Source organism: Sus scrofa, chromosome 17 (assembly GCF_054392235.1).
Source record: "Sus scrofa isolate SSC_HxYL_T2T_F1_AM1 chromosome 17, Sscrofa_HxYL_maternal_Yorkshire_Landrace_v2.0, whole genome shotgun sequence".
Lineage (NCBI taxonomy): Eukaryota > Metazoa > Chordata > Mammalia > Artiodactyla > Suidae > Sus > Sus scrofa.
The window spans coordinates 46605388-46630285 of record NC_139399.1 but is presented as its reverse complement, the minus strand read 5'-3'; the positions used below and the strand labels follow the sequence as shown (position 1 = coordinate 46630285).

At 50.7% G+C, this 24898-nt stretch overlaps 2 protein-coding genes across 38 annotated transcripts in view; one reads left to right on the top strand and one right to left on the bottom strand.

Moving 5' to 3' along the window:
* Window positions 1-782: 782 nt before the first annotated feature.
* Window positions 783-7180, bottom strand: SPAG4 (sperm associated antigen 4). Of its 6 annotated transcripts, none has more exons than XM_005672894.4 (12): window positions 6693-7180; window positions 6077-6181; window positions 5648-5714; window positions 5402-5463; window positions 5109-5152; window positions 4786-4811; window positions 4556-4664; window positions 4217-4292; window positions 3969-4084; window positions 3424-3591; window positions 2822-2911; window positions 783-2707 (listed from the first exon to the last, which is right to left on the bottom strand). In XM_005672894.4, the coding sequence occupies exons 1-12, from the start codon at window positions 6763-6765 to the stop codon at window positions 2558-2560; spliced, it is 1086 nt and encodes a 361-aa protein (XP_005672951.1). In that variant the 5' UTR covers window positions 6766-7180; the 3' UTR covers window positions 783-2557. The 6 variants fall into 6 exon arrangements, with proteins under 6 accessions (XP_005672951.1, XP_003134466.1, XP_084859852.1 ...); XM_003134418.5 differs by having other exon boundaries at window positions 6674-7178; XM_085003726.1 differs by having other exon boundaries at window positions 6077-6160; window positions 6674-7173.
* Window positions 7181-10185: 3005 nt separating this feature from the next.
* FER1L4 (fer-1 like family member 4) overlaps window positions 10186-24898 on the top strand; it is a 43664-nt gene continuing 28951 nt past the window's right edge. For 15 of the 32 annotated variants that reach the window (XR_014832243.1, XR_014832236.1, XR_014832230.1 and 12 more), the window contains exons 1-21: window positions 10186-10279; window positions 10531-10586; window positions 10950-11038; window positions 11136-11235; window positions 12384-12475; window positions 12644-12685; window positions 12964-13134; window positions 13652-13712; window positions 13821-13952; window positions 14468-14530; window positions 14611-14695; window positions 14931-15090; window positions 15217-15400; window positions 15486-15672; window positions 16249-16607; window positions 16978-17086; window positions 17229-17403; window positions 17499-17634; window positions 18064-18164; window positions 24230-24317; window positions 24392-24508. Coding sequence is in view for 17 of the 32 variants with exons in the window: in XM_085003696.1 (XP_084859822.1) it covers window positions 10201-10279; window positions 10531-10586; window positions 10950-11038; window positions 11136-11235; window positions 12384-12475; window positions 12644-12685; window positions 12964-13134; window positions 13652-13712; window positions 13821-13952; window positions 14468-14530; window positions 14611-14695; window positions 14931-15090; window positions 15217-15400; window positions 15486-15672; window positions 16249-16607; window positions 16978-17086; window positions 17229-17403; window positions 17499-17634; window positions 18064-18164; window positions 24230-24317; window positions 24392-24508 (2586 nt within the window). In the remaining 15 variants the exon portion in view is untranslated. Of the gene's footprint in view, window positions 10280-10530; window positions 10587-10949; window positions 11039-11135; window positions 11236-12383; window positions 12476-12643; window positions 12686-12963; window positions 13135-13651; window positions 13713-13820; window positions 13953-14467; window positions 14531-14610; window positions 14696-14930; window positions 15091-15216; window positions 15401-15485; window positions 15673-16248; window positions 16608-16977; window positions 17087-17228; window positions 17404-17498; window positions 17635-18063; window positions 18165-24229; window positions 24318-24391; window positions 24509-24898 lie in introns of those variants that run through there. The other 17 variants (XR_014832244.1, XR_014832238.1, XR_014832239.1 and 14 more) reach the window with 4 other exon arrangements.

The following is a 24898-nucleotide window of genomic DNA, read 5'->3' as shown; positions in this document are numbered from 1 at the left end:
GGAGCAGGGTGTATTTCCTAGGTCTGACAGATTTTTTTTTTCTCTAAAATAGTTGTTATACTGTTTACAATGTTTTAAAATTATATTTTGGGTATTTTACCCATTATAACTTATTGCTGACCTCATTCTTTTTTTCTATTTCTTTATGTTCACACCTATAGCATATGGAAGTTTCCGGGCTAGGGGTCAAATCAGAGCAGCAGCTGCTGGTCTATGCCACAACCACAGCAACTTGGGATCCAAGCCACATCTGCAACCTACACTGCAGCTTGCACCAGTGCTGGATCCTTAACCCACTGAGGGAGGCCAGGGATTGAACCCATATCCTCGTGGACACTGTGACGGGTTCTTAACCCATTGAGCCACAACAGGAACTCCTGACCTCATTCTTTCTTTCTTTTTTTTTTTTTTCTTTTTTTTTTTTGCTTCTTAGGGCTACAGTTGTGGCATATGGAGGTTCCTAGGCTAGAGGCCGAATCAGAACTACAGCTGCCAGCCTACACCACAGCCATAGCAATGCCAGATCAGAGCCGCATCTACAACCTACACCACAGCCCAAGACGATGCAAGATCCTTAAGCCATGAGCGAGGCCAGGGATGGAACCTGCAACCTCATGGTTACTAGTTGGATTCGTTTTTGCTGTGCCACAATGGGAACTCCCCATGACCTCATTCTTTTTAATACCTATATGTTACTCTGTGCATGAGTATACTATAGCTTATTTAGACAATCTCTTATTAAGATATGTGTCCCATAGAAAAGACAAAAAAAAAAAAAAAGGTTGCGAATATTTAACATTTTAATAGATACTGTGAAGCCCTTCATAGCAATTTTAAACCTGTTTCGTTAATTTGATAGGCAAAATAGTACATACATCATTTTTAGTTTGAATTTAATTATGAAGGCTAGGTATCATTTCATCTGTTTATTTGTGAATTGTATTTCTTCTGAATAGCTTTTTTATAGTTGTCGTCCTTATAGCTTTTATTCTGTTAGAGTTATTCAGTTATTAATCCTGTGTCTTTTATACATGTTGATAACATCTCTTCTCAGGCTTTTGTCTTCATGCATAGTATCTTTTGGTCAAACTGTTTTTGTTTGTTTGGGGGGCATTTTTGGCTGTGCCTGCGGCATTGGAAAGTTTCCAGGCTGGGGACTGAACCCACACCATAGCACTGACCTGAACTGCTGCAGTGACAACACTAGATCCTTAACCCACTGTGCCACAAGGGAACTCCTGTATAACTTTTTTGATATGGGAATTTTAAAATTTTATGTATACCAATCTAGCTTACTTCTTAAGAAATTATCCATATATCATTAATTACTTTCCATGGCATTAAACATCCCCTTATATAACCATTTCTGTTGGCTACATATTTTTGTAACATACTTATCTTATTAGGTATTATTTCCAGTTTTTTCCTTTATAAACAACAGTGTGAGGAGCATCTTTAAAAATATTAACTTTTCAAAAAGACAAAAAAAAATTAACTTTCATTATATCTATGTATCCTTTCAATCCATTCTTAGAAATGGAATTGCTGTGATTAAAGAGTATAAAAAATTTTTAACACTTTTGGTTCCCATTGTGAAACTGCCCTCCAGAAAAGCTTACTAGTTCATTAGTCAGAAAACCTTAGGCTTTAAACGTATTCAGTAGAATCTTTTTTCATTGTTTTAGATTTACAAAAGTAATACCCCTCCCAAATTTAAATAGATGGATACATGTTCCACTCTCAGACATACATTCCACTTCCTAGAGGTGTAACCACTGTTAATAGTCTGTATATTCTTCTAAAACATGAACACAATGGAAAGGATCCTAGCAGTCAAGATGTTGCCTGTTTCTTTGTTCATACTGGGCCCTCTTTGATGCTTGTCTCCACCATCATTTAGTCCTCCAATTCTACTTTTGACTCAAAGTGAAGAGTTCTTGGATCAGTAAATGAATTATCCTGTTTTCTGAAGCATCCTCTCTCTGCTTGAGGCCTGCATCGACTTAACTCAGATGCTTCCTAGAGGTTCTCAAGTCTCCCTAGTTTTTACCTGAAGAAAAAGGGGTAGTTTCTCCTCCACCTGTACCTAGCAAGAGTTGGGAGACTTTCCCAGAGGCTGGGGGTGGGGTGGGGTGTGAGAATCAAGGTACACATGCATGGCTCCATGCTGCCTTGTAGCTCTGCAGTTAAGAGAGTGTGGCCTCTGGAGGAAGGTAAGCTTGGGGTCCACTGTCACATGACTCTTCTCTCTGTAACTCTGAGCAGCTTTCCTGACCAGAGTGGTTTTCCCCTCTGTGGTTGTGAGGATTAGTTAGGCAGTGCATGTAACATCCAAAGTACTGTCGTGTGCACATTGTAAGCATTCCATAAACATGAGTTGCCGCCATCACTACTATACTGATCTGGACTTCTCCAAGAAGAGGGCGCCTTTGTAGACAAACCCCCCCCCCCACATACACACACTGTATTTATACACCAAAGGCAACCGAACACCTCCCCAACAGATAGACTGATCCAGCTTTCCGCACAGACCTCCACTCTCCAACAATCAGCATGTTTAATAGGGCCCCCCTCTGGCATTATCCCCTGCCCCCTCTGAGGTTCGAATGCCATGGGCTCGGACTCGATACAAGCACGTGAAACGAGGGTGGCCCCAGTTGCTTAGAATCTGGATCTTCACCTTGGGAAAGGCAGCTGGGGGATCATTCTGGGGAGACAAATGGATCATGCCAAGGCCTGCTCTCCCAAAGGCTGCCTTCCTCCCCAGTCTTCCCTCACTATCCCATGCTCTTAGCACCCTCACCCCCAGAGACAAACATACCTGTAGGTGGAAAGTCTGAATCTCAGATTTCTCCACATCAAAGGTGAATTTGCCCAAGAAAACTTCAGTCTCGTCATCAACCTGGAGGCCCTGGTAGGTGAAGAGTGAGTGGAGGAACAGTGAAGCCCAGGTGGAGGAGGGAGAGAGTAACTTTGTTGAGGCTCTACATGTTCAGTAGCTGTATACATACTCTTATTTTTTTCGTGTAGTATAGGATAGTGTAGTGTGCAATGTGGGTTCAAAAAATCAGGTTGCAAATTTCAGTCTGGCCATTTGTTAGCTGTGTGAGCTTGGACAAGTTACTTCCTCTATCTGAGCCTTATCCTCATCTGTGAAGTGGGGGAGATAATACCACTTCGTAGGTGTTTGTGTGCATGCAAGGAGCTATAATTCATGTAAAGAACTCTGCAGAGTAAGCAGTCAATAAACCATAACTAATATTTGGGTATGTTTATAATTATTTTTAACCTACAGCAGCCCTGAGAGGCAAGTGGTAATATCTCCAAAGGAGGAACAGGGGAAGACTCAGCAGCATGTTTTCATGGCTACCTGATGATTTCTAGGCAAAAAGCCCCCACCTCCTTGGCTTCAGCCCCACTTACATAGACTGCGAAGTCGCGGGGGGCACTGTTGGCTCCCCGAGTATGCGCCACGCTGGGCGGTGGATGCTGCAGAGTGATGTCGCTCAGCTGCACGCGACCCGGCAGCCGGATCACCACCTGGCCCTTGTCGCCCTCAAAAGCCCAGCAATTCCCAGGGAACACATCTGGCTGCATGCGGGCAGATAGACACCATCAGAAACAGGACCGAGCAACTGCTCCACTTCACCAGTCTGGGTAGTGGTTCAGGTAGGCCCTGCCCTTAGCTTTATGGCATCATCTGCCCAGCCCAGGTCTCTAACCCTAGCCGTGTCTCTGCCCAGGGCCCCAGTCCCTTCGCACTGCCAGGACTCTCCAGTATTACACTGTGCTGTGTCTCACCCAGAGCCTCGCCCTGACCAAGCCAGGCCCTGCCTCCAGCCAGGCTGACTTCTGCCCAGCAGGGTCTCGCCTGGCGCTACGCCCTCACCTCAGCCAGGTCCCACCCCTGGGAGCTATGGGTTCCTTCCCCAGAGTACCGCCCCTGGTTGCTGGGATTCCAGGCCCACCTCCAGAATAACCGTGGGCGGTCGTGCATAGTTCCAGAAGCTGAAGCGATTCCAGAAGTAGGCTGTGTCCATATCTTCATAGTCGTGGGATGTCTTCTCTAGGTCGATGGAGGCTCCTGGAGCAGGGAGAAACAACTCAGGGGCTCCCAGGCCTGACTGACAACTGGGGCAGTGTCTGAGGTGGGTCTCCTTGGGCATGTGCATAGGTCTGTCTGTATTTCTGAGTTGTCAGTGCCTCTGGGTCTTACCCACAGAGCTCAGCGCATAGTCGGGTTTCCGCACAAAGTCCTCATTCAGCCTCTGGAATACGAGCTTGGCCACTCTCTGAAATGACACAGGGCGGGGCCTGGAGAGATGGGCTTGAGCACTGGTTTTATAGTGGGGGGGGGGTAGAGTTCTCTGGGATAGACTTTGTGGGCCCCAGGAGAAATTCCTAATTCCAAGTTCTGAGCTGAGCCTTAAGGATCAGGACCCAGAAAGCAGGCTCCACGCTGGGCGGGAACTGTGGGCAGAGCCACAGGGACCTAGCTCCCCGGGCGAAGCTCCTGGACACAGCTCTGAGAGCAGGATTCGTTTTCAGGGCACACCTCGCTGTTGGCTGCGCGAACATTGGACACCTCCTTGTGGAGTTTAACCAACTCAGCCTGGAGCTGCTGCAGCTGCTGCCCCTGGGAGTGCACCTGTGCATGGTATTCTCTGCAAGCAAGAGGTTGGCTCTGTACAGTTGGCTCCCTGTCTCCCAGAACACTTCCCATAGGACCTCCGCCACAAGCACCTTTAAGCCCCCCAAATCCCCACCCCAGATGCCCTCTTTCACCTTAGAGTCAGCATCTCCTTAGGTTCCTATTGGAGGGAGGAAGGAGGGAAAAAATACAGTGCTGCTCAGCTCCCACCCACTTCTCCCCGTGTGGGAGCGGCCAGATTCAAAGGGCCTTATTTTTTAGGACAGCCTACCTGCTTCCCTGACCTTCCAGAACCTCTGGGAACAATCCCCCAGAAACCTCCCATTTATATCCAGCCTTTCCCTAGTGTTATAGCCTACACCACTGCCCACCTCCCAGCAGCCCAGGAGACTCCCCACAACCTCCAGGTTCATAGCCTTCCAACCACCCACCCTGGAACACAGTCTCCCCAACTCACATTCTCCAGTGGAGGGGCCAGGTACAGGAGCCCCAACCAGAGTCCTGAAGAATAAGAGGAGTGGTCTCAGGGGAGGAGAAGGGAGTGGGTTTTCCTGGCATAAAGGGACAGTGAAGAGAGAAGAGGCTTGAGGCAGCTGAGTCTGAGGTGGGGACTAGAAAGCTCTAAAAGGGGACTGAAAGCTGTGAGCCTCTGAAGAGAGTGAGTAGGCTGAAGAATATAAGAGAAAATGTGCCAGGTTTGGTTCCAAAGCATCCAGGGCTGGGGCCCCAGGGAATTCACCACCCTCTCACCTGCCAGAAAGAGGCTCAGCAGTGACACAGCCGTGAGCAGGAAGCGGATGGAACAAACCTCCCTGAAGAACCGGAGGGAGGCTGAGGCCCTGAGATCCTAGTGAACCCCACAGCCCCCACCCCAGGGTCCTAGACCCAGCTCCTGTGAACACAGGTGTGAATTGGCTCAAGCCTCAGTCGGGTGGGGCCCTGCTCCCACCCCCTCCAAAGAGCAGCCCCTGGGGCTCCCCCTTTCCTCCCTCTGACCTGTACACACTGACCAGCACGTCTCCTACCAGGGTTAACAACACACTCAGCACCTGGAAGAGTAAGCCTGAGGAGAGGAGAGGGGGCTTAGAGAAGGGACTAGGCTTAGGGAGCAAGGGAGATGAGGAGGAGCTTACAGAGCAGGGTGTTAGAGATTCAGAAGGGGTTTAGGAAGGGGGCTCAGGGAGGGGCCTAAGGCTTAGGAAGAGAGGGATGGGCTAGGAGAATTAGATGGGGGCAGGGAGAATGAGTCAGATTCTCATTTTTAGAGAAGGTGGATCCGGCTCAAGGAAGGGACTGGAGAACCAGACATAGGCGGGGGTGGGTGGGGGATGTTGCTCAGAACTAAGAACAGGGTCTCAGAGGTGAGAAATGGAGTTCGGAGGGAGCCAGAGGGTCAGAGGGGATCTGGGCTGGCCTGGGCCGTACTTAGGAAGCTCTTGGACACTCGCGGGGGAGGCATCTCCTGCCTCAGATCCAGAGTCGAGAGAAGGTCGAGCTGCTCCTCAGAGACTATGGGAGGGCCAGCCGGTTCTGCGGGAGCCCAAGGGCTCCATTGGAGCCTGGGGCACCGCAGGCCCGCTGTTTCCCTGGGACCTGATCACGGCTTCCCCAGCCCAGAAATCGGGGAGGCTTTTTGGTCCCACTGCAATCCCCATCCTGGGTCTTCCTCAGCACTGTGAGGCCCCGCCTCCCCGAAGCTTAGCCTTACTGTTGCACCACCCCCAAATGGAGGCCCCGCCCTCAACCATGGGTCTCATTTCCCTGGTAGCCACCCCTGCTAAAACCGAGGCCGTGCCTCCTCAGTGGTGCTCAATTACAAGATTTTCCCCGCCCCCTCCCAGGATCGTCCACCACACCGAGGCCAACCCCTTGGGGCATCTTAATTAGTGCCTCCCCTTTTCACCCTACAGTCTCCGTCCCTTGGGAGGTGCCCAGAGAGTTTTAATCCTGCTTCCATGCCAAGCCCCGCCCCTTAGGCCCCACCCCTTCCCTCCGCTCACCCAGGTTAGACCCCGCCCGCACCCGAGGCCCCGCCCCTCACGGTTGCCGCGCCACAGGCGGTCTGCGCATTGTGGCTCCGAGGCGCCGGCTTCAGCCGAGAGCTTCCAGCCCATGTGGTTCCTCCGGGCACTCCAGCGCTCAAGGCGGGCTCACCACAGCTCGAGCCCCGGGCTCTCCTGCCCTCGGGCTCCCCGGGTCCCGGCCCAGCTGACCGGTGCCCGCAGCTGTCCCCCGAGGTGACGCTCACAGAGCTGTTGCTGTTGTCGCTGTAGAAGTTGGGCGTGTGCTTGTGCGGGGATGCAGCCGAGCCCGGGCGTGGGCTCCGCCGCATCCTGACCCCAGGCTGTCCCCTCACGGACGCCCAAGTCGACGCCGCAGCCAGCAAGGCCCTCGGCCCTCCTTCAGCCGGTGCGCACCGCCCGGTCCCCACGGACGCTGCGTGCAGCCGGCGGGCCTTGCGGTCTGCCCCTACCCTCTGCCCAGTATCTGGACCCAGCTGTTGACTTCATAGAGGAGGCCACGGTCTCTACGGAACGCCCTGACTGCATCACAGAGCTAGTCGACGTCACTGGGAGCCTTGGCAGTCCGTCTTATGCCCGGCATAAAGCAAGCAGTGCTTTACATCACAGCACTTCCCAAAACACCCTAGGTAAAACAGCACTATTCCCCTTCCTGCGTCGTTTTTTCCCTCAGGACTAATAACTTGCTATGTGTTTCATTTATTCATTTCTTCATTGACACTCCCACTAGAACAGTAAACTTTATGAAGGTAGGGATTTGGGGTTTGTTCACTACTGTATCCTCCAGCACCTGGATAGGCCTAGCATGTGAAAGGTGCTCAAATATTTGTGAACAAATAAATGAACGTTGAGAAGGGGCAAGGGAGTTCCCGTCGTGGCTCAGCGGTAACGAACCTGGCTAGTATCCATAAAGACTCGAGTTCAATCCCCAGCCTTGCTCAGTGGGTTAAGGATCCAGCGTTGCTGTGAGCTGTGGTGTAGGTCGCAGACACGGCTGGATCCTGCGTGGCTTTGGCGTAGGCTGGCCTCTCCGATTCAACTCCTAGCCTGGAAATTTTCATCCCGCCCCCCCCCCGGGTGTGGCCCTAAAAAAAGCGAAAAAAGAAAAAGAAGGGGCAAGGGATCATCCATGGCACTTCTAAAGTCTAAAGTCTTTTTAAGTCTCTTAGTCACCTAGAACAGAATGAGGAATCACACATGGTCACAGCCAAGAGACCAGATGTTCCCAGATTCCTGCTGTGCAACAGAGTAGTATGGGTGCAGCTTAACAGAAATTCATTTAGCATTACTAGAATGGGAGTAGGAATGGCATTTCTAATAACTACATGTGTGATCCTGATTAAGGACCATACCTGAAAAGCAGTGCAGTTCATCCTGTGCATATTAGACAGGTAAGTAAAATGGTCCAGAGAGGGGAAAGGATTTTCCTATGCATGATAGAGATTAGAATTCCAAAATCCTGCCCTGGGGTTTAGTCCTCCTTCTGCCACATCCTATCTCCTTAGGAGTGTTAGGAAGTGGAAGTGGTAGTTCTTCAAGGGATTGAGGCCGGGAGAACCTACCAGGATGAGGCACCTGTGTTAGCTTCCAGAGGCATCAATACCTTGCTTGATTAGATGACACAGAGGAGGGAGAGAGGAAAAGGCTGAGGCACTAAAAGCTGAGAATTCTTGTCCCTTCTCTGCCCTTGACAGCTCCCATCTGTTAAACAGGAAGGTGAAGCCCTCTCCCAACATCTAAGGGCCTTGGGGTGTAACTTGGACCTTGCTTAGAAACAGAAAAACCCATACCTCTTATCTGGTATTTTATAGACCCCAAAACTCATTTGAACACATTATATCTGGGAAATAGGCAGAACAGGACTTTCCAACCTCAGTATAGATATCCCTCACTTTTACGAAAGACCTACCTATTTTTGCTAATCAAAAGAAAAATTTTCACTTTCACAAAGAAAGGCAAAAAGTGAAAACACCATTTCCAGCAAGTTGTTATAAAGGCAGCTTGTAAAGAGAGCAGCAAGAGTGGCCCTGCAAAGCTCCTTCTCCAAGAACTATATTCAGCATCTCAGCATCAAGCCCCCATAGCTTTGAACTGTGTCTGGGAAGCATCTGCGCTTTGTTTTGATTTATTTTGTGCATCCAATAGCAAGATGTAAAGTGATTGCTTCTTTGCTTTATGCCGTTTCACCTTAGGACAGCAAGGGAAACCTGTACTGAGATGGAGAAGTTCCTGGGGCCAAATCAGAGCTGCAGCTGCTGGCCTTCCCCATAGCCACAGCAACACCAGATCCTTAACCCACTGAGCGAGGCCATGGATTGAACGTGCCTCCTCATGAATATTAGTTGGATTCTTCACCTGCTGAGCCACAACAGGAACTCCCTGACTGTCTAATCTTATCTGCTGCTGCTGCCTGATACATTTCTCATACACAGGCCAAACTGAACAAATCACAGGTCCTGGAACACACCCTTCATTCCTCCCCAGTGCTTAGATATCCTTTTCTGCCCCACTCCTCAAAATTCCTCCTCAAGGAAGCCCCTCTGACCTCCCTCCCCTGAGCAGTCTGGCTCTGACTCTCTTCTGCTCTGATGGGGAGTGCAGTCTTTCCAGGCTTTGTTTGATGTTGGAGTCCATGAAGCTACTTGAAAGACAAAGAACATGTCTTAATTACCTCTGCAGCTGCACCCCCTTCCCCCAGGGTGGCATAGCACAAATCCTCTACATCGGTGGTGTCGTGGTTGTCTGTGAAATGCACTCAACACACTGTCACCCATAGGTTCAGTGAGATACAGTAATTCTTCATTTGAAAAAAGTACTGCACATCTGTTTTAGTTATTAACCTAAGCTAGGAGCTCAATGTCCAGAAACATGTACATGTGCTCAAATTTTTACAATTTCAATGGTTTGCAGATTTCCTGAGACCATCTACAGTTCCACTAGTAAACCCAAGATTAAGGACCTCTGACTTTTGGTGAGGAAGTATTTTGAACACCAGCATGATAGGGACACACATTCAATCACTCATTAATTCAATAAATGTGTTGAGTGCCCACATGATAATGTTGGGGGCAAGGTGATTCACTTATTAATCCATCCATACAGCCAGTTTTAAGGGTCTACAATGTACCCGACACTGAGCTAGGCACTGAGGACAGAAAAGTGTAGGAAGAAGATGGGGCCCCAAGGCCTTAATGCCTCATAGGCTAGTGGAGACCAGGCGGGGGGTCCTGCCCTCTCCCCTTGCCTCCATTGCTGCCCTGTCCCAGCTTCCACCCCACAAGGCTGCAGGATAGAGGCTGAAGCTGGTGCAGGCAGGGAGGACAGATCTCAGGGACCTTACCCCTATCTCTCTGTCCTCCCACTCCCTCCCTACCCATGACCCCCAGGCCTGCTGATTTTTGTGTTTGACTAAAGGGCAGGGATCGCTGAACCTGCTGGGTGAGTCCAGTGAGTCAGAGGCGATTCAGGTGGGCGGGCAGGTGGGCAGGAGGGCAGGAGGGCAGAGGCAGAGCCAGTGGCCCTGGGACAATGGCTCTGACTGTATGTGTGCGGCGACTGACAGGACTGCCAGGCACTCATGACCGACAAGTGAGGCTTAGCTTTCGAGGTGAGATTGCAGGGCTGCTCTAAGGACTTTTGGAATTGGGGAGCTCTAGTTCCTCCATCTGCCTGGCCCTCGACCCCATCCCTTGGCATCTCTACCATCTGTCCCCTGTCTCCCTTCCTCCCTGCCTTCTAGCTCTCTTTAAAGGTGAATCCAGGCAGATTGGACCCTGGGTCAAGGATGGGTTGAGGGCTGATTTTTTATGTGTGGGGGTGGGAAGGAGCTGATAAATGACTGGATTCAATTCTGGGCAGGTTTTACTCAGAAAACAAGGAGAATTCACTGTGGTCCAGAAGCAGACATCGGTGAGGTCAGTGGGGTTGTGTTCTGGATGTGGAGAAGCTGATATGTGCCCCATCTGAGTTCATCCTGGGGCCAGGGGCTTATTCCTGGGTTTGGAGAGGTTTGGTGTCAAGAGGTGGGATTGGTCTCAGGCTTGACAGGTTAGACTCAGTCTGGAACAAGTCAGAAGCAAGACTGGGAGGATTAGTTCTTCACTGGTATTTAGCCCCAGATCACCCCTAGTTTGGGAAGGTTGGTTCTAAGTTTAGGATATCATAGAGCTACCTTAAGCTTGTAGGCCTAGCTCCTGTTTCAGGGTTGGGAATAGGCTCTGGATTCTAGGTCAGGATCAGCCCAGCTTTGGGTGTCACAAGGTTCCTTCTATTTCCAGCTGTTCCGTTGGCCACACTATGGGGCTCCACTGGCTGGGGAGTGTCTGTCTATACAGGTGGTCAACTGTAGCCATGTGTTCAGCCCCAGGTGAGTAGGCCTAGGCAGCCAAGGATGCAGGTAGGGGGAGGGGTGGCTCTGGGGCCATTCTTCTGGGTCATTCTTCTGCTCCATGCTACATCCCTAGGTCTCTGGGGACCCTGGTGATCTCCCTGCAGCAGCTACAGAGTGCTGGGCATTTGGTGCTGCGGGAGGCCCTAGTGGATAAGAATCTGCGAGTGTCCCGGGTGAGTTCCACCAGTCCCCAGCCTGCCACCCCCAAGCCTGAGAGTCCCTTAGTTAGCAGCTTCCATTTTTCTAAGGGGAAAACCCAGACCCAGACAGGAGTGGTAATATGGCCCCTAGGCCGGGGCACCTTTCTTTACAGACTCAAGGCCAAGAACCACGTTCAGTTCTGAGGGGTGTAGCAAGGGGGGAAGATAGGGAGTTCTGTGCTGCTCCCTGACCCTGCACCAGGTGCAGTTCTTGTGGGAGACCAAGATGAACCTGGCTGGATTTTCCTGTTCCATGGAGGGTCAGTATAGCCTGGTAGAAATGGACCTGGGTTCAAATCTCAAGTCCATTACTGTCCACCTGAGATCTTGGACAAGTGATTGAGCTCCTCTAGGCTGTTCCCTCATTTATCTTATGTGAGGTCAGATTATTGAGCTTTTCATCCAGTCAGTCATCAACTGTTGAGCTCTGATTATAAGCCATGTGCCACACTGAGCAATGAGGATTGAGTGGTGAGGAAAAGCAGATAAGGACAAGTCTGCTTAGAGTACCATATCTAAGGAGAGAAGCAAACAGTAAACAAACATTCACACAAATAAATGTAAAATTGCCATTTTACAAAGCAGCTGATAGGAAGAAAAAAAGAACTGGTAGGTGGGCTGGGAAGGACCTATTTGGGGGTCAGAAAAGTTTCCCTGAGGAAGTAGTGTTTCAGCTTAGAATTAAAGGATGATAGCAATTAACTAAGTGGGTGGAGAGAATGTTCCAGGCACAGGAACCAGCATATGTAAAAGCCCAGTGCCCTGAGAGAGCATAACTGGGGTGCAGGGCCGGAGCAGACCTCATAAGAGATAGGACTGGAAAAGTTGGCAGGGGTCAGACCATGCTGAGCTGTGAAGGCCACATTAATGGATTTCTAAGAGTGATGAGAGAATTTTGGAGTTGTGTTGGGCCTCTTCAAGTGGTTTCTTGCGCATGGTAAGTTCTTAATATATCTGAAAAGTCATTATTATTAATGATCAGAGAGGAACCACAAGTCACCAGAGATGCAGGCCAGGAGCGTCTCTCGGTTTATAGATGGAGTAAAAGGGATTGTCTTTGGGCTTTTCTTAGCCTCAGGGCAGTTTGAGGAGCCCAAGGCACACTACGTATCTGGTTTCAGATCCAGGTGGAGCTTGACCTGAAGTACCAGCCCCCAGAGGGCACAGCTGGAGCCTGGGCAGAAGAGGACTTTGGAGCACCCATCCGGGACAGGTAACCCTCCCACCCACCTAACCAAGGCTCAGGCATGCCTTGGGAAGGGAGACGTGGTACCCAGTTCCACTGTGGATCCACTGGATCTGGTGACCCTTGAATCAGTGCTGCTGGGGTTGTAGCTCATAGTCAGACCTGCCCCTCTCCTGTCATTTCTCCTTCTCCCAGCTCAGAGCTGATCATTCCCAATGTGGGCTTCCAAGAGCTGGAGTAAGTATGGGGGGATGAACTAAGGTTACAGGGTCAGTTTTTGAATTAGGAGCCAGTGGGGTGGAGTCAGTCCCTGGGTCTGGTATCAATACTGCACCAATTCCAGGATGAGACGTCAGTTCTAGAAATCAGGGGTCAATTCTGGAATTAGAGGGCTCCCAGGCTAAGGGTCAGTCCTGGATCAGTGGCATCAGACCTAGAGGCAGGGGAGTCAGAGATGGGTACCCAGAGATGAGTGATAGGTCCCAGACATGTTCCTTGAGGGCCTTTCCTGTCAGGCCTGGGGAGGCCCGGCTGGAGCGGCGGGCAGTGGCTTTGGGCCGCAGGCTAGCTCGAGGCCTAGGTCAGCAAGATGATGAGGACAATGAACTGGACCTGGAGCTGGAGCTGGAGCTGGAGGATGAGCCTGATGTGGAGCTTTCTGGCGTCGTGTTCAGCCCCCTTAAGAGGTAACTTGTACCCACTGAACACCTGCTCCCACAGCCTACCAGTGTGTCAACTTCATTTGCTCACACAAATGCAGGCCCATGCCTACCCACTCTCACAAATACATGGTCCCAGGGTAGGGGTGAGGAGTGGATATCCTGGGGTCAAGTGTCATTCATTCCTAGGCATAGATACTGCCACATTCACAAACACAGTAACACTGGCTCACACATGGCTTCCAGAGCTCACCTAGGTGATAAAATCCTGACAAAGCCAAGGAATTTTGTCTCTTTTGTTCAGGGCAGTGTTACAGTGCCTAGAACAGTGTTGGCACACAGTAGGTGCTCAATCAATCTTTGTTGATTGAATGAATAGTTTTACGGTTCCAGTCAAATTCTGAGTGTAGGGTTGAGATGGAAGCAAGACAAAACCAAAGTTCAGAGGGAGAGATCTTATCATCGGCACCAAACAAGAATGTCTGTGCAAGGGCGGGTGCCAGGGTGTGGGTGAAGTGAGAGCTGAACATAGACCTTTCTGCAGCCGAGCTCGGGGCCTGGCCTGTGGGGATCCCTTCCAGATATCCAGAGTGCAGGACTTCCAGGTACTGCTCTCCCTCCAGCCCCGACCCTTGGGAAACGCTGCCTGGCCTCCACACATGTTCTATCTTGGCTGGCCTGATGTCCTTTTCTTTTCATTTTGCACCCTTCAGGTGGGGGTCACGGTGCTTGAGGCCCAGAAGCTGGTGGGAGTCAACATTAACCCCTATGTGGCTGTGCGTGTTGGGGAGCAACGTCGAGTGACCGCCACGCAGCGTGGGACCAACTGTCCCTTCTACAATGAGGTGGGTGCAACCAAGGAAGCTGCGGAGAGGAGAGAGTGGTCAGGACCTAAGTTAAGAACTGTCCACGGAGGGGACGTGGCCTAGGTGGAAGTTAGCCAATATGCAGGCCTGAAGCTGGGGGCACTTTGAGTGCAAAGAGGAGGTGGGTTGGGGTGGGTAGGGCTTGTGTGCAAAAGGTCAGGGCCAGGAGGAGTTCCCATTGTTGTGCAGCAGAAACTAATCAGACCAGTAACCATGAAGTTGCTGGTCTGATCCCTGGCCTCACTCAGTGGGTTAAGGATCCAGCGTTGCCATGAGCTGTGGTGTAGGTTGCAGATGTGGCTCAGATCCTGCATTGCTATGGCTGAGCCATAGGCTGGTGGTGGCTATGGCTCCAGTTTGACCCCTAGCCTGGGAACCTCCATATGCTGTGGGTGTGGCCCTAAAAAAAAAAAAAAAAAAATTCAGGACCAGCTGGCATGAACCCTTGACTTATAAGCTTCTCTCACCTTTCTTGCTTTCTCATTTCAACCCAGTACTTCTTGTTTGAATTTCATGAGACCCGGCTTCGCCTCCAAGACTTGCTGCTGGAGATCACGGTGAGGAAGGTAGGGGTGGGAGGTTTCGGTCAGAGAAGGGGAGATGCCCAATCTCCAGGACTAACACCACTTTTCCCCAGGCTTTCCATTCGCAGACGCTTCCCTTTATGGCCACTCAGATAGGCACCTTCAGGATGGACCTGGGCATTATCTTCGACCAACCAGGTACTTAACTCTTTCCTCATTGAGACTCATCTGCGCGGACAAGAGGAGAGGACCCTCTGGGCCCTGAGTCCAGTGTGTTAACTAGTGAGACAGCAATCACATCTCTCGGCTGACCTCCACACACTCCCGCTCCTCCCTATTGAGCCGGATTTGAATCATAGCCCTATCACCTCCCCGTGCATCGTGCATCCCACTGGCTTCCCCTGACCCCTGTGACCGGCTCCTCCGTCCCCAGACGGCCACTTCTACCAGAAATGGGCTCCGCTGCACGACCCCCGGGACACCCGCGCGGGGACCAAAGGTTTCGTCAAGGTCACTTTGTCTGTGAGGGCGCGCGGAGACCTGCCCGCTCCGCTGCCACCCGCTGGCCCAGGACACAGTTCAGACATTGAGAAGTGAGCTGGGGTGAGGTGGGGAAGGGGAGCGTAGGACGGGGCGTGGCCTCTGGGATGCGGAGATGGGCAGGGGCCGAACCTCGGGGTGCCGGGTGGCTCGGGGTGCTCAGCGCCCGGCTCCTCTAGGAACCTGCTGCTGCCGCGCCGAGTGCCGGCGGAGAGGCCGTGGGCGCGGCTGCGCGTGCGCGTGTACCGCGCCGAGGGGCTTCCGGCGCTGCGCCCGGGGCTGCTGGGCAGCCTGGCCCGCGCCCTGCAAGACCAGCGCGTCCTCGTGGACCCTTATGTGCGAGTGTCTTTCCTGGGGCAGCAGGTAAGTCCTGCCCGTCCCCACTCGGTGGACACTAACCCTGATCCCGCGCTGACCCCTCTCTGCCTGTCTTCGCTGCTGCGCTCAGGGCGAGACTTCTGTGCGCGGCGAGGCGGCGGCGCCTGAGTGGAACGAACAGCTGAGCTTCGTGGAGCTCTTCCCGCCGCTGACGCGCAGCCTTCGTCTGCAACTGCGAGACGACGCGCCCCTGGTCGATGTGGCCCTAGCCACGCACGTGCTGGACCTGAGGCAGATCTCGCATCCCGGCCGCGCAGGTAAGTGCATCTGGCAGATGCGTGCCGCCTCCTCCCGGCCCCCCTCCGCCAGCAAACTCCAACCCGACAACCCAGGTCCGCTTAGAAAGTCAGGTCCATCCCACATAACAACCTTGCTCCAAGCCGACCCTTGTCCTCAGAGCCTCTCCTGTCGCCCCCAGACTACCCTCGGTTTGGCTTCGCTGACAAAATCCTAACTACAGCTGCATATCCAGTAATTACTCCAGCCTTGCTCTCCCTACAGTTTACACGCACTAAAACAAGCCTTGTTCCGACCCTTAAGGGATTACCTGTAGCTCTGCCTCAATCTTCACTGCACCTCCAGGGTTCTGGCTACGCCCCTAGAGGCTCCTTCCATCTGTCCGCAGCGCCTTTGAGAACAGAACAGGTTTCGAAGCCCTCTCACATCTTGGTCCACAGCTGTTGGCGAACTTCCCTTCCAGAGTGGCTGAGGCCCGAACTGACACCTCTCCTCCTTTGCTCTTGCAGGAAACAATTATGGATGTGGTGCATAGACTGACCTAGTATCCACCTGCTCCATGTCCCCTCCAAAACCCTGTTTTTGTCCTCCCACAGCGGGGTTTAACCCCACCTTCGGCCCGACCTGGATATCTCTCTATGGCTCGCCCCCCAGCGGCGGACTCCGGGATAGTCTTCAAAATCTCAATGAAGGCTTTGGCCACGGCATTTGGTTTCGTGGCCGCCTGCTGATCGCTGTATCCATGGAAGTGTTGGAAGGGAGAGCTGAAACTGAGCCTCCCCAGGTCCCACAGGGGTCCAGGTTATCCAGGCTCATGAGAAAAAAGAAGAAAGCAAAGCGAGGCCAGACTCCAGTGGGGATTCAGCAGCACCTGGATGCCAGCTCCAGTGCTGATGCACCTGAGATTCCTAGTGCAATGGAGGTGGAGGTGGAGGAGTTGCTGCCGCTGCCAGAGGTGAAGGCTGGAGTTTAGTGAAGGAGAAGGGTCACTTGCAGCTTGGAGTGTGTAACCAGCTCCCAGGCATTAAACGTGGAAGGGGGGGGGTCTCTCAACTAGGGGGCCTGGACCACAGTATGTACACATGTGCTCTTGTGTATATACACGTACCAGAGGAGGAGGGCTGACAAATCAGAGGTGAGCCAGGGAGGACTAAGCTCTGCATCCAGTGGGTTGAGACAGCAAGGCCCAGAGGGAGATAGGACACCATCAGTGAATCTTTTAGGCCTTGGTAGCAATGACTTTCTGTGGTCATTGTGGCCAAGCATAGTCCTGGCTTCCGACTGGGAGGGTAGGGACTGACTCCAGCCTGACCTTTCTTTTCTAGAACGCCCTGGCACCCTGCGAAGATTTCTTGCTCTTCGCTGTGCTCTTCGAGGCCACCATGATTGACCCCACCATGGCCTCCCAGCCTATCAGCTTCGAGATCTCCATTGGTATGTTGCATGCCCTAGCCGAAACCCTGAGTGCTATGAGTTTGAGAGTGACTGCTCTTGTTTTGGACTTAGGCCCCTGGGAGGGACAGTTGACCCTTGGGCCCTCAGCCTGGCACCTGCTGACCCTTGCTGCTCCTGGAAGGTCGTGCAGGTCGCCAGGAAGAACAGTTGGGCCGAGGGTCCAGGCCTGGGGAGGGAGCAGAGAGTGTGGCAGGGGAGGCAGAGCCTCTGCTGGAGTTGGACCAGGGAGCAGGGCCAGTGGAGGAGGAAGAGCTGGGGACCCCTGCACAGCAGCCTGAGCCCATGGATGGCAGTGGGTGAGTGCTCATGGTGGCTGGAAGGAAGATGTTGGGAGATCCCCAATGGCCCAGGACTGCCCCACATAGACTCTGCTCCTCCCCAACTGGCCCAGGCCATATTTCTGCTTGCCCCTGCGTCACCGCAAGCCCTGTGTGCGTGTATGGAGCCGCTGGGAAGATCACTCATGGCGCCTGCAAAGCAGTAACTGTGTGCGGAAAGTGGCTGAGAGGCTGGTGAGAGTGAGGCAGGTGCATGCAGGGAGAGGCTAGGACATAAGGGGTCTGGGAGACCATGGCCTGTGAAGGAGTACTGGAGGGGATAATGGGTAAAGCACCAGCCAGGGACCCAGCACCTCAGTGGTGAAAGGCCAGAGGACCAAAGAGCACAGCTTCTGGGTGAACTGAGGAAGCCAGAAAATGTGGGAGAGCTGGAATTCAGAACTATTGGATCCAGGAAGAAGCTGGGTGAAGAACATGGATAGGGCTACTGGGGGCCCAGCCTAATGGCCATGGACCCAGTAGGGGGCTTGAAAAACAAGCACCAACTAGTTGGAGTCAAAGAAGAGCAGGACCAAGAGGTGCAGTGTGAATGGGCAGAGCCCTGGGATGAGGATGTGGTCTAAACGAGGTCAGGAGTCTGGACCTTTAAGACCTTGACCCTCTTACCTTGTTGCGCAGGACCAAGGGCTACAGGAGGTTGAGAGTCTGCAGCGCAGGCCGGGGTCTGGAGCCTGCATGCGGTTGAGGCAGACGCTGGAAGAGCTGGTGGCTGGGAGCAGGTGAGCTGAGAGTATCCCCTCCCTGCTGCCTGTTTCTGGGCCAACTCCAGGGTGAGGGAGACTCATGATAGCTGTTTGGACCCAGAGGCTCCTGAAGTTACATCTGCTCAGCACTAAATTTATAGAAGAATGAGGAGCCAATTATTGGGGGTTAGGCCACTCCCCTCCAATAAACTCCCTTTCCCAAGCTCCTATACGCTTACTGATTTTTCCCTCTCCTCAAATCTTCCCTGCGCCTTTCCTCCACACCTGTTCCAGCTAATGATCTCCTTTCCTACTTCATGGAGAAAATAAAAACCTCACCTTTCTCTGTCCAGTCTACCATCTTGCCTGCTTCTGCATCCATCTGCTCCTTCATTCCTGCTATAGCAGAGGCAGTGTCCTGCTCCCAGAGCCACAGCTGTGATCTTGAGGTCATCTCCTTTCACCTACTGGACGTGCAGTTGTCCACTTTCTCTCCTGAAGCTTCATCTATTCCCTAGTTACCCAGGTCATTTCTGTAAACATGTGTATTTGTCCGGCCACTTCCATCTTTGACCTTCACTGCCCTGGTTTCCATAACCTGCTTCAAGTACTTCAGTGTTTCTCCAGTCCTCTTTTCAAAAGAGTTGTTTATCTGTTTATTCAATAAATATTTATGGGAGTTCCTCTTGTGGCTCAGTGGGTTAAGAATCCAACTAATATCCATGAGGATGTGGGTTCGATCCCTGGCCTGTTAGGGAGAAAACAAAGCAAGGAAGTATTACAGAGAGGTGTTGCAATTCTAGAAAAGGTGGTGAGAAGAGGCCATGATGGTGTTTCAATAAAGAAGATGAAGGAGGAATTCCCATCGTGGCTCAGTGGTTAACAGATCTGACTAGGAACCATGAGGTTGCAGGTTCGATCGCTGATCTTGCTCAGTGGATTAAGGATCTGGCATTGCCGTGAGCTGTGGTGTAGGTCACAGATTCGGCTTGGATCCTTCGTTGCTGTGGCTGTGGTGTAGGCTGGCAGCAATAGCTCCGATTAGACTCCTAGCCTGGGAACCTCCATGTGCCTCGGGAGCAGCCCTAGAAAAGGAAAACAAACAAACAAACAAAAAAAAAAGAATATGAAGGAGCAATCCATGTCTGTGAGGGTGTTCCAGGGAGTTCCCATTGTGGCTCAGTGGGTTAAGAACCCGACATTGTGTCTGTGAGGACGCAGGTTGGATCCCTGGCCTTGCTCAGTAGGTTAAGGATCTCGTGTTGCTGTGAGCTGTGGTGTGGGTCACAGATGCAGCTGGGATCTGGCATTTCTGTGACTGCAATATAGGCGGCCAGCTGTTGTTCTGATTCACCTCCTAGCCTGGGAACTTCCATATGCTGTGGGTGTGGCTGTAAAAAGAAAAAAAAGAAATAAAGAGTGTTCCAGGAGTTCCCATCGTGGCGCAGTGGTTAACGAATCCGACTAGGAACCATGAGGTTGCGGGTTCGGTCCCTGCCCTTGCTCAGTGGGTTAAGGATCCGGCGTTGCCATGAGCTGTGGTGTAGGTTGCAGACGCGGCTCGGATCCCACGTTGCTGTGGCTCTGGTGTAGGCCGGCAGCTACAGCAGCTACAGCTCCGATTCGACCCCTAGCCTGGGAACCTCCATATGCCGCAGGAGCGGCCAAAGAAATAGCAAAAAGACAAAAAAAAAAAAAAAAAAAAAAAAAAGAGTGTTCCAGGCAGAAAGGACAGCATGTGCAAGGGCCTGATATGTTTGAGGAAGAGCAAGGGAACCAGTGTGATTGCAGCAGAGTGAGTAGGGCAGATGAGGCTGGAGGGTGTAGCAGGAAAGGAGGATGATGGTAGGGAGAGGCCTCTGGGAGATGTGTAGGCTGTTGTAACAGCTTTGGATGCTTCTCTGAGTGAGATGAGGAGCCACTGAAGGTTTTGACAGGAGAAAGGATATGCTCTAACTTATCCTTAAAAAGGATCATTGGGGGAGGGACAATATGAGAGGAAGCAGAGAGATTACTAAAGAGGGTATTGTAATAATTCAGGTGACCAACAGTGAGGAATTGAATCTATGGTGGTTGCAATGGACACAGAATGATAGGAATGGATTCAAGGGCAATTTTGGACTTTGAAAGTGACACCTCATGACTTGCTAATGGATGGGTATGGGGGACAAGGAAAATATGCAAAAGAGAGTCATGAATGACTCCCCAAATTGTGGCTTGCACAGTATGTCATCAGATGGTGCTGTTTTACTGAGCTATGGAAAACAAGAGAAAGAGACAGTCTGATGGGAGTGGAGGGAATATCAGAAGCACATTTGGGGACACGTTAACTTTAAGAAAGACGTCCATCAGACATATGTCTGCTAGGCTGTTATATGAGCTGAGCTCTGTGGAGACTTCAAGGCAGGAAATGTAAAATTGGGGAATGTCAATACTGGATAAGATCATTTAGGGACCAGAAAAAAAAGACAAATCTGAAGACCTGGAAAATTCCAGTAGATAGAGTTTAGCGTGGAAGAGGAGGACTTAGCAGGCTTGGTTGTTGGTGGTCACTTTTCTGTCCTCATCTTCCTCAACCTTTCAGTGTCAGTGAACACAGCTGACCCCACCCTCCGTCTTGAAAAACTCTGCTGTTGACTTCCATGTCGCTTTTTTCCTTTGGCTTCCCTGGCCATTCCTTCTCATCTCTTGCTGGCTCCCTATCTTCCTGACCTCTAAATATTCCAAACATTCATGCAGTTATGTCCCAGGGCTTCACTGTAAGGCTCTCTTCTCTGTCTGTAGTCTCTGTGTCTTCAAAAGAGCAACCACCTTTAATCTAATTTAATTCCTTGCCTAATTTTCCATACAGTGCCATTAAACTGTTACCATTTTCACTTTACTGAAGTTATTTTCTTACTAAAATTATTCTTAGGCAAGGAAATTTCAACAAAATTTTGCCTGTATCATATTTTGTTATTTATAGCTTTATTCAGTGTGGTTTTCTTTTGTGACTATTATATATACCACTCCAGTTTCCCTGAATCCAATTTTGTGGATCTAAATCTTGTCAAGAAGATTTTTTTCTTCTATCAGGTTTTTTTTTTTTTTTTTTTTTTTATGGCCACACCCATGGCATATGAAAGTTCCTGGGCCAGAGATTGAATCTGAGCCACAGCTACGAACTATGAGGCAGCTGCATCACCATGGATTTTTTTTTTTTTTTTTTTTTTTTTTTGCTCTTTAAGGGCCGCACCTGAGGCATATGGAAGTTCCCAGGCTAGGGGTTAAATTGGAGCTGCAGCTGCCAGCTTACACCACAGCCAGAGCAACATGGGATCCAAGCCATGTCTGTGACCTACACCACAGCTCATGGCAACACCAGATCCTTAACCCACTGAGTGAGGCTGGGGATCGAACCCACAACCTCATGGGTCCTAGTCAGGCTTGTTAACCACTGGACTGTGAAGGGACCTCCAACATGGGGGTCTTTAACCCACTATATTGGGCTGGGGATCAAACCCACACCTCCACAGTAACCTGAGCCAGTGCAGTAGGATCCTTAACCCTGTGCCATAGCAGGAATTCTCTCTTCTGTCAGTTTTTGATCAATAGTAAGTGTTAATAAGTGCAAGTGTTTTTGTTTTGTTTTGTTTTTGTCACACCCATGGCATGTAGAAGTTCCCAGGCTAGGTACTGAACACATGCCACAGCAATGACCTGAGCTGCTGCAGTGACAACGCCAGACCCTTAACATGCTGCACCACAAGGGAACTCCAAATAGGTGCTGTTTTGACACTTATCAGTTTTATGTTATTTTATATCAGATTATTTAATATTGTTTATACATTATATATAATGTTATGTTTTTGTTTTTGTTTTTTTTTGTCTTTTTTCTATTTCTTTGGGCCGCTCCCGCGGCATATGGAGGTTCCCAGGCTAGGGGTTGAATCGGAGCTGTAGCCACTGGCCTATGCCAGAACCACAGCAACGCAGGATCCGAGCCGCATCTGCAACCTACACCACAACTCACGGCAACGCCGGATCCTTAACCCACTGAGCAAGGGCAGGGACCGAACCCGCAACCTCATGGTTCCTAGACGGATTCGTTAACCACTGCGCCACGACGGGAACTCCATGTTATTTTTTTATATTATGTATAATATATATGATACATATTCTTATTTTATGTCAGATTATTTCTGCCAATAGAAGTGGGAGCATTAGAAAGTTAAAAGGATAAGCTCTGGGAGCAGTTTTAGGTAGAAAATCCTTGGAGTCACCCATTTTACATATATATAAGAATATATGTGTGTGTGTGTGTGTGTGTGTGTGTGTGTGTGTGTGTGTGTGTGTGTGTGTGTGTGTGTAGGCTATATCCACAGCATGTGGAAGTTCCTGGGCTAGGGCTCAAATCCAAGCAACTCCACCATAGCCGTGGCTATGCCAGATCCTTAACCCACTGCACCAGGCTGGGGATCAAACCCATGCCATTATAGAGACAATACCGGATCCCCAACCTAGATTCCATGGCAGAATCTCCTTATTTTATATATTTTTGAAAATTCCCATAATAAGTAGTTAAGAAATCATTGGGGCTCAAAAAAGGCTCAAAATATAATATCTCAAAAATCATAGTACTTTACCCAACAAATACTTTTTGAGCATCTGTCAGGTGCCAGGGCCTGAGAATACAATCATAATCAAAATGAAATCCCCAACCTAGTTTACGTTCTACTTAGAGACAGATACAGCAGAGTACATGGATGGAGAAAGTGGCGGCGGCTGTTTAGACAGGATGACCAGAGAAGGTTTGTGCAGAGGTGACATTTGAGCAAAGACCTGAATGAAGAAGGGGAGAGTGAGCCATGGAAGGATCCACTAAGGGCCAAACATTCTAGCAAAGGGAGCAGCTAATACAAAGGCCCAGAGGTGGTAATGGGCTTGGTGTATTCGCGGAGGAGCAAAAAGGCCAGTGTGACTATAGGGTCGTGCATAAGGAGAGAGTAACACTTGATGAGGACAGGGAGATAAAGAAAAACAGTGAAAGCAGGGCCTTTTAGGCCATTTTAAGAATTTTGTTTTTTACTCTGAGATGATAAGCTTCTGGAGAGGAGTGAAATGGTGTGGAAAACACTGAAAACATCATTCTGGATGCTGTTTGGAGAATATTCTTTAGTGGGGAGGGTTAGAGTAAAAGTAGCAAGAGCAGCTAGGCCATTGCAGTCATCCTAGGTGAGAAGTGATGGCGGCTTGGATGAGCATGGTCCTGGAAAAGGAGAAAAGGAGAAAAGTGGTCAGATTCTGAATATATTTCGAAAGTAGAGCCTAAACGATATGCTGAGGGGTTGATGTGGAGTGTGAGTGAAAGAGAGAACAGTAGAGGATGACTTTGAAGTTTTGTCGGGGGAGGGGAGGGAGTGGGCAGTCATCGGAACTCATGCACTTGGTTTAAGCATGTAATGTTCGAACTATCATTAGTCAACGTTGGAGCTGTCAAGTACAGCCCATCCGAGCCTTTAACGTGCATTTGAATCCCTCAGGGTATAAACATACAGATTTCTCATGGAGTGCTTGTTGGGTTCAATCCCTGGCTTTGCTCAGTGGGTTAAGGATTCTGGCATTGACACAAGTCGCAGAGCAGGTTGCAGATGTGGCTTGGATCCTGTGTTGCTGTGGCTGTGGCATAGGCTGGCAGCTGCAGCTATGAATCAACCCCTGGCCCTGGCACTTCCATATGTCACAAGTGGGTCCGCAAAAAGAAACAAATTAACATTGCAGATTCTGACACAGCAGGTCTAGGGTGGGGCTGAGATTCTGGGGTTCTAAGTAAGTAATACCAATGCTGTTGGTCCTGGGCTACACTTTGAGTGCCCAGGGCAGTAAATAGTTAAATACCACCGAATTCTGGGCTCCAGAGTGAGGCTGTCCTGGATGAATTGGGCAGTGGTCCAAATACAGAAGCCATCCTTGGCTAAGGAAGGATGCCTCCTTGAGAACAAGACAAGGAGGAGCTATGAGGGAGGCTGGGTGTAGGAGGCCTGCTCTGAGAGAGGTGGCCCCTAAGGGTTGGTGTTCCTTCCTTTGACTCCTGTCTGCCATGCCTGCCCCTGGTCTTGTAGACAGTTTTGCCAGGGTGCCGAGCGCAGGACGATGACCCGGCCCAACACCCTGGATCGATGCCGAGGGAAACTGCTGGTGCATAGCCTGGTACGGTCTGGGAAAGGGGGATCAGGGGCACCCAGCAGGAGCCCTCTACTTATGTTCTCTTCCTGCCCTTCCAGAACATATTGGCAAAGCAAGGACTGCAGCTCCTACAGGGTCTGAGACAGAGCAACATGCAAGAGAAGGTGGCACTGGCCAAGAAGCTTCTGGCAAAACTGCGCTTCCTGGCCCAGGAGGTAATGCCTTGCCACCCATTTCCCCTCCCCAAAATACCCTTTTCCCTCAGCTTTCCAGAGTCTTTGGGCAGGGGCGACTTGATATTTATCCTGTGGACTGATGTCAGGCTGTGGGACCTGTTGCTCTGAGCATAGGACCAAATTCCATTTGGAGCAAGTGAGGGCCCACCGGGGATGCAGGGAAGATGCAGGATCTCTTTGGAAGAAGATTTGAGAGTACATTTCCCTAGTCTGAAGCTCTGAACACAACACATGTGACGCATAAACGGAGCTCATCTTTTTGGAATGCTCTGTCTGCTATGCTTCTTCATGTGTTACCTTGTGTAATGCAGCAACCTTGGGAAGATGTCACCCCATTTGACAGGTTCAGAAACAGGCTTAGAGAGGGAA